The 12,921-nt window shown below is 44.4% G+C and overlaps 2 protein-coding genes across 2 annotated transcripts; one reads left to right on the top strand and one right to left on the bottom strand.

Annotated features, from left to right (window-relative positions):
* Positions 1 to 5,816: 5,816 nt before the first annotated feature.
* On the top strand, positions 5,817 to 7,374 carry H1-6 (H1.6 linker histone, cluster member). Its single transcript, XM_046006261.1, has one exon. It carries the CDS (start codon positions 6,227 to 6,229, stop codon positions 6,863 to 6,865), a length of 639 nt encoding a protein of 212 aa, XP_045862217.1. The 5' UTR covers positions 5,817 to 6,226; the 3' UTR covers positions 6,866 to 7,374.
* A 1,418-nt stretch (positions 7,375 to 8,792) lies between these two features.
* On the bottom strand, positions 8,793 to 9,747 carry LOC123942367 (histone H4-like). Its single transcript, XM_046006271.1, has one exon. It carries the CDS (start codon positions 9,469 to 9,471, stop codon positions 9,064 to 9,066), a length of 408 nt encoding a protein of 135 aa, XP_045862227.1. The 5' UTR covers positions 9,472 to 9,747; the 3' UTR covers positions 8,793 to 9,063.
* Positions 9,748 to 12,921: the final 3,174 nt, after the last annotated feature.

The following is a 12,921-nucleotide window of genomic DNA, read 5'->3' as shown; positions in this document are numbered from 1 at the left end:
GGACAGTGCTGGGATAATAAACTGCATTTGGCTGTGTGTGTAGCCAAACCTACTTTTATACCTACACTTCTCCTTACCAGCCTTCCAACGACTCCACGAGAAAGGTATCTAATGGGCATTGCATTCTCTCCCTCCAGAATTCATGCATTGAAGCCCTAACTCCCAATGTGACTCTATCTGGAGATGGGCTGTAGGAGGTATTTGAGGCTTAGGGAGTTATAAAAGTGAGATCCTAATCGAATTACATCAGTGGGCTTGTAAGAAGAGTGAGAGGGAAAGACAGTTCCAGGATGAATGTAACACAAAAAGAGCATTTGAGGTCAGAGCCAGAAGACAGCCATGTAGAGCTCTCACCAGAATTTGACCATGCTGGCACTGTGATCTCAGATTTCAAGTCTCCAGAGATATGAGGAGATAAATTTCTATTGTTTAAGCCACCCCCGTCTATAGTATTTTTTTCCGCTAGCCTGAGCAGACTAAGACTGTCTTCGCTGTGACTTACAGACAAGGAACGTGAATAGCAATAAATCTTGGAACACTGAAAAAATAAAATAAACAAAGCAAACAAACAAAAAAACAAAATAAAAATAGGAAAGTGAATAAGACTAGGAGAAATAAATGCTATTTGGCCCCAATCACAAGAGTCAGAAACAGGCAAGGTTTGGAAGCTCACCCAGGTGTCCTTATTCCAAGGCCAGAGCTCCTCCATTCCACACACCGACAATAACCTTGGAGGGCCGAGGGCCACATGTTCCCACAACCAGTATTAGACTGAGACTTGTCACCAGAAGGTGAATGTTTAATCTTAAATAAATAGGCTTTGACTGCTCCCTCATGAGAAATGTTGAACTTCTTGCAAAACTAAAACGCAAACCGTGTGCACAACCATTTTTGCCCACCCAGTGGGAAGTGACGTCAAGCCTAATGATATCCTTACAGCATTGATTGAGGGTGATACGTGCCGTGAAGCAGGATCTCAGAGCAGTCCTAGTCAGACAGGTAAATTAACCGGAAAGATATATACTGGAAAATGTTTCTTTATTTTTTAAAAATATTTTTTAAAGATTTATTTATTGGGGGGGTGAGCAGGGGGCAGAAGGAGATGGAGGGAGAGTCTCAAGCAGACTCTGCACTGAGTGTGGAGCCCCACTGGGGGCTCGACCTCATGACCCTGAGATCATCATCAGAGCCGAAATCAAAGTCGGGCACTTAACTGACTGAGCCACACAGGATCCCCTAAAATGTTTATTTAAAAAAAAATTAAAAGCGGAGCACCTGGGTGGCTCAGTGTGTTGAGCCTCTGCCTTCGGCTCAGGTCATGATCTCAGGGTCCTGGGATCTGAGCCCTCCTCAGGCTCTCTGTTCAGCGGGGAGCCTGCTTCCCCCTCTCTCTCTGCCTGCCTCTCTGCCTACTTGTGATCTCTCTCTGTCAAATAAATAAATGAAATCTTAAAAGAAAATAACGGAAACATAGGAGTTACAGGTGGAAATTAGGTGGACTATGTGTCCATCCTCCCATTCAGTGGGTCTGCACAGATAAGCCCCATCCACACACCAGACGCTCTTGTGGAAGGATTCAGTAGTATCCCTGGTAGACAAAAATCCCGGGTCCATGAACTTGGCATGTTCGTGGAAAGGTATTATCCACTGACTCAGGAATGCACTGGGCTGCATTTCACAGAAATCCGTCTGTAGTCGGTTAACTAGAAAGATGTTTGCTCTTCCCAATTAGCAGGAGAGCTTGGCTGCTTTGTCATGGGTGGTGGGGAACAGCCAAGGCTGCCCAAGTGTACAGGTTCCTTCTAGCATCCTGCGCTCTCAATCGTGCAATTTTCATCCTCTGTGTAATTTTCCACCTCATGGTCCTCTTTAGCTCCTCGGGAGGGCGAATCTCTGCTCCAGACTGGAAGAAGGGGTAATCAAGGGGAAATAGGCATGCGCCATCTAAGTCTACTTAGTTAAAAAACAAAATAGACTTCTTGCTTTTTTTCTAGTGACTCCATATTCTGTATTAAAGCACAACAGAAAATTCACACCAAGTTCTAATGCCTGTGTCTCCTTACTTTTGAAGACTGGCTCATTAACATCCATGGACAGGTTTTGCATAGAAGTCTATGTTGTTAGCATTACACGTGGGAGTCACAAATGAAGAAATAGCATGATACCAGTAGTGTCTTCGTTTACAGATGAATAGCTAATAAGCCAGGTGGGAATGTCAGGAAGAACAGAAATGAGGTCCCTGAATGGCTCCTCCAGTGCATTTCTAATTATGCAAATCACTTTTCTTAGAGGGCAGATGCTTCCGGTGCTTTCTAATTAGCCTTTGGTGGGTTTGGTCCTCTTTCCTCTGAGAAGTTTCTAGAACTCCTTCGGAAGGTGAGCTGTTTCATAAGGAGGGGCAGAAACAAGCTGAACAAGTCATTCAGGTCTATCTGACTCAACTGAAGACTCCTTTCCTGCCACCCTCTCTCAAAGAGACCTCTCCATCTTGAAACCCTGGGCAGATTATTGTTTTGGGCATCGATTTCAGCACCAAATAATTGTTGTTATTGCATATATTTAAATCTTACCTCCCAAATAAGGAAAGTGGTGATTTCTTTAGTTTGGAGACCAAGTAATACTTATTTCTTAATTTAAAAACTGTCATTTTTATGTCCCTCAGCCCTGGAACAACATCAGACCTGCACTTGATATTTAATACTTGATGATTTTAGAGACAACTTTTACAAACCATGGAACTGTTCACAAGCAAACAAAATAATTCCTCAATAGCAGAACAAGCAACCAATCAAAATAGAATGATTCAAACCTGAGGAGATCAGTTGAAAAAGAGGTGAAGTCAAATGTGAACTAATGTTTGTTAAAGATAGAGGAAGCTATCTTTGACACAAAGTTCAAATATAGCTGTTGGAAAAAGAAGAAACATATGAAAAAGGCTAACAGTTTTGAAAGGTAGGTCTAGATACTAGGAAAATCTAAGAAGCATGTTGGATAGACATTCTGGTAAGTGAAATTCTGCTGATCTCACTGAACATACTGAAAATCTGTAGATGCCTTTATTTTATTCACACACACACACACACACACACACACACACACACATACATGGAGAAATATAAAGTAAACAGCTTTTAAAACAACAGACTACAGGGCAACCCCTTCAGGCCCCCTCCCTCCTTGGGAGCTTTGTACTCTCACTTTGCTATTGCTTGATAAACCTTGCTTTGCTGCCCACCACTCTGTCTGGTCTACCTCTTCGGTCTTCAAAGTGGTGTGGCCAAGAACGGTGGGCACCGATGGAGAAAAATCCTGCAACACCTGGACCAAAGAGATTACAGTTGTCCAGAAAAAGAAGGTGTCCTCAGGTCACATAGCCAGACTAAGTACCTCCAAGTGTTTGCTCAGAGAAAACAAGGAAGGCGAATAAGAGGATCTGGAGGTCAGACCCACCTCAAATCTCGGCTCTGAGCACGTGACTCTTGATCTCAGGATCATGAGTTTGAGGCCCATGTTGGGTATAAAGATTACTAAAAAAATAAATGAATAAATAAACTTAAAAAAATAAAAAAACAGACTAGAATGTTAAATTAATATTAAAAATGGGCTGTACACTTTCCCTATCATGACAGAATTAATTTATTATATTTTTTAAAAGAAAACATTTAGTTTGCTTGCGACTGCCTCCCTTGTTTTACTATGTAGAAATCCGAAAGGCCAGCAAAAGTTGATCTTAAGGAAATGTTTATGGCAGTATTATTTCCCTCATGAAAGTTCAGAAGGTTGACTTTCCCACAATAGAAAATTTGCCAAAATAAAAATACAGTATGGCCTCACAAAAAAATGCTATAAAAATGTAATTACATGGACAGCAGTTGTAACATATCAAGAGGAAGAAAAAAAATGACCCAACATCGGTGATGTTTATAACTAGCTAGTACCTTTTAAAGCCAGCCTCCTGCTTCCTAGCTCTTGGACCCTGGGTGAGTTTTATGACTTTTCTGTCATTCAGTTTCTTAATGACCAAATTAGTTTCTATACATTTTCATTTTTTTTTAAAGATTATTTATTTATTTATTTGACAGAGAGAGAGGGAATACAAGCAGGGCGGGTGGAAGAGGGAGAAGCAGGTGCCTCGCTGAGTAGGCAGCCCGATGCAGGGCTCGATCCCAGGACTCTAGGATCATGACCTGAGCTGAAGGCAGACGCTTAACGACTGAGCCACCCAGGCGCCCCTATACATTTTCATTTTTTGAAGGGGAAAAACTTGGGATGATGACTAACACAGCAGTAAGCACTGTGTGCATGTGTTTGTGTGTGTGGTAGCTTTTAGATTTCCAATACAAAGTATGAATCATGGTTCTTTCTCTGTATCTTAAATTATGGAATGTAAGAATTTTTTAAATTCTCCAATTCTTTATTACTTTTAAAGCAATAGAATGATATGTTCTGTCAACCTAGAATTATAAGGCTCAAGCTACTTCACAACCTGACCCCTAAGCACAAATACTCAGGGGTCACACAGGGTCAGAAAAACCAAACACATGTTAAAACCTCGGGTCCTTGGGGAGATGCACCTGTAATCTCTCTTAGAAGAACGGTTTTTCATATTAATTGGTCAGATTAGCGCCTTACTGTGTTGTGAAATCAATCCCGTAGTTCACGAGGAGCATTAAAAGAATGAAATAGATCGGAATGCATCAGAAAGCAACACTTAAGTTGGTGTTGTTTTCTGAATTTTTGTTTCAGGTGTGTGTGTAAGCATGTGCCCATGAGACAGAGGCAGAGACTTTGCTACTCCACTTTGCAACCAGAAGTTGGAAAGTCTCTTCATTTGATTTCCGCTTCAGAAATATTTCAAACATGGGCTCTCCTTTCCCACACTGTCTCTTTAGGTGAAGCCCTTGTCTCTCTTCTAAGACTATTGCAACAGACTACCAACCTCTGACACTGAGCCCTTTCCAAGAATTATTTTTTATGTGAAAATTCTAAAACCAAGACAGCTACAAGAACAATACACAGATCCTGTCCTTAAAAACTTCAGATCGTTCCCCAGCCTGCAGAATAACAAACTTCTCATGCAGGCATGGGGGGTTGGTGATGGGGGATCTCCACAAGATGGTCTTTTCGGGGTTTTTCTCTGCTGAAGCCTGTGCTTCAGCCGTACTGCGCTCCTCTCTCAACATCCTTCTAGAAGGTCTGGCCTTGATAAATTCCCATCTGGACCTCCTACGAAGGCAAGTCCGAGGAAAAGCCCAGAAAAGCATTCCAGACCTTATCTCGGTAACTCCTCTCCCACAGCTTTGCAAGCACACGGGTCAGCCCAGTCCTGCTGGAGATCTGGGGTTATGCTCCCACTGAGCTCTTCCTGACTCCCATTTTCAAGTTAATTGGGAGTAGGGACTCTATCTTTTTCTCTTTGTGTGTACTTGGCATTTAGGAGGTAGACCGGGGTATGGGTGGGGGTGGGGTTTGGCCTAAAGAAACCAGAAGCAAAATTCAGTTGAGGACACGGCTCACGGAGGTGACCTGATTTGGGAACACAGATATCACGTTAGGTCGCTTGACTCACTCCCTCAAGCCACAGGGACCTAAGACTGGTTTAAGTCACAAACAACTCACATGCCTTGGAGATTATGGTTCATTAGATTGTGTTTACCCAAATAAAGTCATACTCTGCGATTTTCTAGACAATTCTATAAGCATCTCCTAAGCACGCCGTGAGACATTTAGGAGATGTGTTACTTCCTTAACATACATAAATAATATCCAATAAAAATCAATGTGTGAATAATTTATTTTTCCATCGATTGGAAGCCAGTCGTTTAGAAAACCACTCAGAAGAGCTGAAGTAAACCCCTTGTTCAAAATGCCTTTTAAATTTACAAGGAAAGAGGAAGTTATTTCCTTCTCCTTGAATTTTCCTGAAAATCGAGAGCTTTATCTAACAGTTTTGGCATTCAGGGTCGTTTTTCATGAAAAAGTTAAACGGCACATGAAATCTGCGTCTCCGCAGATGACCCAGCCGTGAAAGATGGACGATTCTGCTCGGAGGATTTTTGCGGGATCCAACTTTTGGGGGTAAAACAAACACAAAAGCTCCTCCCCCGAGGGGCGGGGCGATGCCCGGGTGACGCACCAATCACAGAAGGCCCTGCCCTATATAAGGCCTGGAGGCCGCGCGGCATCTTGTGCTCGTCGGTAGTCGCCCTTCGATTGTCTTCGTGCCATGTCTGAGACGGCTCCCGCAGCCACAGCTGACACTGTCTTGGCTTCAATGGAGAATCCTCCAGTTAAGAAGAGGGGGAAGAAGTCAGGGGGCCAGCCGGGCGCTAGTCGCAAGGCCCCGAGCCTCTCCGTGTCCAAGCTGATCACGGAGGCACTGTCTGTGTCCCAGGAGCGAGCAGGCATGTCCCTGGCGGCGCTCAAGAAGGCGCTGGCGGCCGCCGGCTACGACGTAGAGAAGAACAACAGCCGCATCAAGCTGGGCCTCAAGAGCCTGGTGAGCAAGGGCACCCTGGTGCAGACCAAGGGCACCGGCGCCTCGGGCTCCTTCAAGCTCAGCAAGAAGGCCCTTCCTGGGCCTACCAAGAGCAAGGTCAAAAGGCCATCTTCCGCCAAGGCGAAGAAGCTGGTTTTATCCAAAGATTCGAAATCCCCAAAAGGTGCCAAGACCAACAAGAAAGCCAAGAAGCCCAGAGCAACGGCACCGCAGAAAACGGCCAGGAGCGGCAAGAAGGCCATGGGGGCCAAGGGCAAGCAAGCACGAAAGAGCCCGGGGAAGGCCAGAGCAGAGAAGGCGAAGGCCGGGAAGCCCAAGCTGAGCCAGCAGAAAACCAACAAGCGGAAAGTGGCGTCCAAGAAATAAGCCAAAAGAAGCTCTGTTGTGAACCCAAAGGCTCTTTTAAGAGCCACCTCAAGTACTTAAAAAACGGCGTGACACTGAAAACTTATAGTATCTATAAGTTGGGTAACCGCATAGTGGTCCGTTAAGTGAATTCTACTGTAGGAAGTAGGGTCTTGTTAGAGAAGGTACCGATCTAGAAAGGTTTATCAGTATTTGGAAATCCTGTAGCCCCGCCCAAAAGTAGGTCGTACAGTAGAGTTAAACAAGGAACATGGCCTTGCGTTGCCATGTTTCTCTGGAAAGGCATAGTAAGTTGCGGTTGGAGTGGAGATCAGCTCTGCAGGAATGTAGCTGACATTCCAAGGGCTTGCATTCCAGTTGACCTTGTTACATGGTACTGTTGAAAATACGGTTCCAGAACTCACTGTCCACAGCTTTCTGTGGGTCAATATATAGGAATTGTAACAAGATTAGGATTGGAATTTTAAATCTTTGTGGAGTTTTCCATTTACTTTTTGAAGACTTGGAGAGGGAGAAACAGGCTCCCCGCTGAGCAGGAAGCTGACCTGGGGGCTCCATCCCAAGACCCTGAGGTCATGACCTGAGCCAAAATCAAGAGTCAGATACTTAACCAACTCAGCCAGTCAGGTCCCCTGGGTTTAACATTTAAAAACAGAAATAGCAAGTACCTTCAGTCTGCAGTTGAAAGAATATTGAGGGGCACCTGGGTGGCTCAGTGGGTTAAGCCTCTGTTTTAGGCCCAGGTCATGATCTCAGGGTCCTAGCCTGAGGACCTCTGCTCAGTAGGGGGCCTGCTTCCCCATCTCTGCCTGCCTCTCTGCCTACTTGTGATCTTTCAAATAACATTTTTAAAAAAATATTGAAATACCGTATATCATTTCCAAAGTACTATATTGCCACATTAAAGAAATTGGTTTGTTAATACAATTAGTCCAACATAATTGTAATTGTTTTATGAAGAGTGGATAGGCTTGTCCAGATTGTGTTCCACAGGCTGAATACTAAATCTTTATGGAAATACTGGGGCTACACTTTTTAGGGCCCAAACTGAACTACATCACAAAAACTTGGAAATTCTTTGGGTCTGAGTGAAGGCATCTCTCATTTTAAGCAAAATCAGTTTTTCAGTTTTCACTTAATTTGGGAGTTAGCATTCTTAAAGATTACTATATTAAATTCATACTATTAATCTTATTTTGGGCTTTGGTATTTGGAGCAACCTTGAACAAAGACCCATGCAAAAACTATGTAACGCATTCTTTCATGCGCAAGCTTTTATTACAACTCGTCAGGGCCTTGCCTTTCTAAACTCGTCTATGTAATTAAGCCTCTAACAATCTTCTATTTAAGGGAAAACGAATACACATAATGGTTTAAAGTTGTATAGAATCAGCCACAGCCTGTGTCTTGCTTGGACATGGCGGTCAGTTTCTCTTTCAGGTTGGAAAGGCGGCGCAGGAATATGCTTCACTTACCGGGGAAGGCCGTGAGTCCCCCGTCCGACTGCCGCGCCCAGCAGCGGACTGACCCCAGACCTCCGCCAGGCAGCCGGCAGGTGCCCGACATTGCTCGAATCAGTCTAGAGCTGACCCCGCGATCCTGCGCGCCTTTGTTCCTCTCTCCTTTTTAGCGCCTGGCATACATCGGGTTAAAAACAAAGTTAACCAACCAGGGTTCTTCCTCCACTTTCGAGTCTAACAATTAAACCCTTTCCAGCCAACAGGAAAATGGTGCTAAAATCCCACCCTCTGCAATCGTGCCGCACCACAGCGAGTATCATCCAATCAGAACTTGTCCCAGAGGACCTTCATTTACAAAGACGCGGCTGTTGTGACCACAGAGCTTTGTTGCTTCGTGGGCTTCCGCCTCTGCGCTTATGTAAAGGACCTTGGTCGGGGTGCTCACGATTGCGTAAAGTACACGCATTTCTGTGCTGAAAACACCTCATTGCCAGCACTTGACCGTTAAAATCAATCTTGCGACTGTTACTATGGTATAAATGCCCTATAACCTGAGACTACAGCACACTCCACAAACACTACCAACGTAGTCTTTCTAGATTTATGCTTAGCAATTATGACCGAAACTTACACTACCCAAAATTAGGCCTACTAAGCATACAGCCCTTTAAAAGATTTTGTGGGCGGCCCTGAAAAGGGCCTTTGTGTTTGAAAGTATGGTGGGCGGGTCCCGTGCGCTCAGCCCCCGAAACCGTAGAGGGTGCGGCCCTGGCGCTTGAGCGCGTAGACCACGTCCATGGCCGTGACCGTCTTGCGCTTGGCGTGCTCCGTGTAGGTGACGGCGTCGCGGATCACGTTCTCCAGGAAGACCTTGAGCACCCCGCGGGTCTCCTCGTAGATGAGGCCGGAGATGCGCTTGACGCCGCCGCGCCGGGCCAGCCGCCGGATGGCGGGCTTGGTGATGCCCTGGATGTTGTCGCGCAGCACCTTGCGGTGGCGCTTGGCGCCCCCCTTGCCCAGGCCCTTCCCGCCCTTGCCGCGACCAGACATGATCGTCGCTGAAGTGACAGTGCCGTTTTTACGCAGCCCTTTAAATAGCATTTCTGCGGACCTGATTGAGAACACGTGCTCTGGCGTTCTTTCCATATTAGGTCAGTAAGCGAGGGTGGGGCAAGGAACCCTCATTAACATATCGATGTTTTCATTGGCCGGTGAAACTTCGCTCTGCGCCGGCGCGCTGGAGGAGGCGTATGGCTCTCCTCTGACTGGAAGCTCCTTCCTCTTCTGTCCTGGTTGTTTTTTTTCCGGGCGCGTTTGCAGATAGAATGTGTTCTGTTTTATCCGGTAAAGCCTCTGAGCAAAGAGAACCACTCAACGTTTCATTTTATTTCCACTTAATAACTAGTAAGTTATGTAATGATCCCTTGGGGGGAATGTAGAGGTCATATGGGAAAGACGGTGGATTTATAGGTCAAGGGACTTTCCCTCCGGTTTCTTTAATACTCCTGTGAAACTGACATATTTAGAAGGGCTTCTTTATGCTGGACGAAGTGTAAGCCTGGCTATCTAAAAGCTCTGGCCCCGTGTCTGCGGGGTGGGTGGGAAGGCGAACAATTGCAAAATAAAACGTCTGTTCCCTTTCAAAATTATTGAGTGACTCATGTTTCTACAAAAACCTGGAGCTAAGCTTGGACAGCCAGTTGCCCCTGGACCCTCTTCCTGGCCTGCTGGGCCTGTCGGATCTGCCTGCAACTCCTAGTAACCTCCCCTTCCCTCCCTAACTCAAGCCTTGTCAGCCTTCTCAGGTTTAGAGACTAGAACAAATGTTTTGTTGAGTTGGGGATTAACTGTAGGGCCCTGCTAATACTTGATTAAGGTCATTACAAGGCCTACAGGGCCCTCTTCTGGAGGGCTTTTGATGAGAGTATTGGTGTTTTAAACAAGGCTAATCCCATTAAGGGGAAAAAAAAGCCAAAAAGAGCAGAATTGGATGTGAATGTGGTTTGGAAAAGGGTTTTTTCAAATAAAACATTTCTCCTTAGCCTCCTGCTGCAGCTTTTGAAAATTTCCATGATGAGACTTACTCTAGTCAAAACCGGAAAGGGGGCGCGTGCAAACCCTTCATCCTAGTTAATAAATAAATGTCTAGGGGCGCCTGGGTGGCTCTGTGGGTTAAAGCCTCTGCCTTCGGCTCAGGTCATGGTCTCAGGGTCCTGGGATCGAGCCCCGCATCAGGCTCTCTGCTCAGCGGGGAGCCTGCTTCCTCCTCTCTCTCTGCCTGCCTCTCCACCTACTTGTGATCTCTCTCTGTCAAATAAATAAATTTAAAAAATAAATAAATAAATAAATGTCTATTGTGGATACTTAGAATGAGACTATGGCCTGAGAGCGATTATATATATGTATATATAATCTCATACTTTCTCAGATGAAAAAAGAGTTCCAGGAGAGGGTTGGAAAGCCCTGATTTGTAACACATCTGGAATTATTAAGCATTCTTCTGCCCCAGATTGAGGGTTTTTAGGTTGAGGGTTTTTAGGTTCCTGACTTTTATTCTCTCTTCCCCCACCACAACACATATTTTACAAGGAGGACTTACTTAGCTAGGAAGAAATGTCGAACACTACAGAGAAAAGGTCTAAGGTCTGAGCTTATAAGTAAAACTGAAATCTCAACATGCTTTTTAATTCATGGAAATAAATAAAAGTAGCATGTATATAATACAGTAATTCCATGCAAAAATCCGTGGTGTGAGCAACCGCGGATACACATCCCAGCAGGTGCCCTCTGCATTTCAGCCAGAGATCCAGGCCAGTTGTCCCCCAATTTTATTTTGCCCACTCTATCATTAATAAAACCTCTCTTTTATTTTGACATTTTATTCTTTTTTTCTATTCCCTTCTCCTAATGTTCTTTTTAATCATTTTTTTCTCAATGACGTTGACTCAAAAATTGTGAATGTCAGAACGGAGATATTTAAAAAGATATGTGGATACAGATGTATAGTAAAGATGATCCTTCCTTGGTTGGGCATCTGTCTTGGGCTCAGGTCGTGATGCCCGACCTGGGATGGAATCCTGCATCGGCTCCCTGCTTGGCGGGAAGCCTGCTTCTCTTTCTGCCTGCTGCTCTCTCTCTCCTGACAGACAGACAAATAAACTCTTTTAAAAAAAAAAAAGAAAGAAAGAAAATGGATCCTTCCACTCGGTGAGGAGTGCCTGCCTTTCTTGGTCTTAAGGTTTGGGAGAGGGGTGGCTCACTCTGGAACCTTTATGGCTGACTTCTCTTTTCACCTCTCTTACCCTCAGAGAGAAGAGAACCCGGTTTCAGAGAACCCGGCTTCAGAGAACCCCGTTCATTCAACATGTGAGGTACGTCTTTCAGCTAAAAACCCTACAAACAAGTTGTGGCTAATAGGTCACATCACACGTTTGAATGAATAAAACCATGAGGTTAATGAAAGGTCTGATAAAAATATGAAATGCCTACAGCCACCGTCTGCAGCAGACTGACTCAATCAAACTATCAGAGCTGTGGAATCATGTATAGATTACGTGTGTGTGTATCAAACAATTTCTTTTTTAAGATTTTATTTGTTTGTCAGAGAGACAGAGAGGGAATTGCAGGCTCCCTGCTGAGCAAGGAACCCAATGAGGGACTTGGTCCCAGGACCCTGGGACCATGACCTGAGCCCAAGGCACACACTGATTAAGCCACCCAGGCACCCCTGTAATTGGCAAATAATTCTGATACTTGCCCAGGGTTGAGAACTACCACTATATATCATCATTTTAAAGAATATAATTGTTCTTTAGTGAGAGGAAATATTAGAGTAGAAATACTTTTGACTTATATTATAGTCAAAGAAGGGTAAAGTTCAGCCAGACCCAACTTAGTTTTCCAGGGCTTTATAACATTCGTTATCTCTGGGTATTTGGGGACATCACTGCTAGTCTGGGGCGAACAGCTCTTCCAGCCCTGGGCTGATGAACCTTACTGCAATTTAAGGCCTCAATACATTTCTCTTTTCCCTGGTATGAATATGCGTTGTCTTAGTCACTTTCCCTAAATTCAGTTTTCATTCCCATTGGATTATCTGTGGCCCATAACATATACAAAGTCTTTCCTTAGTTTTTTTCTTCCTCTCTGTCCTGTTCTAGAAAATGCTCTATGTTTTCTTTTTAGTACAAACAGTCTACTGAAAGGTTTTGTCCCATCTGCTTCCTCAGCCTGCTGTCTTTGTGGGCGCTTAATTAAACATTCTGAATTTGTTTTGACCTACTAAAAAAAGTTCTTTGGACAGAGAATTTCTGAAAATGTCCTTTGTATATATTTATTTGTTTCAAAAATTTTTTTAAAAAGTCTCTAATTAAATTTGATTTTCAAATTCCCTTGGATACTTTCTTTTTTTTTGTTTTTAGGATTTTATTTATTTATTTGACAGACAGAGATCACAAGTAGGCAGAGAAGCAGAGAGAGAGGGGGGGGAAGCAGGTTCCCTGCTGAGCAGAGAGCTCGATGTGGGGCTCAATGTGGGGCTCGATGTGGGGCTCGATGTGGGGCTCGATCCCAGGACTCTGGGATCATACCTGAGCC

The sequence above is a fragment of the Meles meles genome, chromosome 5, assembly GCF_922984935.1.
Source record: "Meles meles chromosome 5, mMelMel3.1 paternal haplotype, whole genome shotgun sequence".
NCBI classification, from domain to species: domain Eukaryota; kingdom Metazoa; phylum Chordata; class Mammalia; order Carnivora; family Mustelidae; genus Meles; species Meles meles.
Note: the sequence above shows the minus strand (reverse complement) of the source record. Positions and strands in the feature narration are given on the sequence as shown.

Bases quoted from the DNA above. Each gene is read 5' to 3' on its own strand.
- H1-6 (XM_046006261.1), top strand. From the start codon at position 6,227: ATGTCTGAGACGGCTCCCGCAGCCACAGCTGACACTGTCTTGGCTTCA.
- LOC123942367 (XM_046006271.1), bottom strand. From the start codon at position 9,471: ATGGAAAGAACGCCAGAGCACGTGTTCTCAATCAGGTCCGCAGAAATG.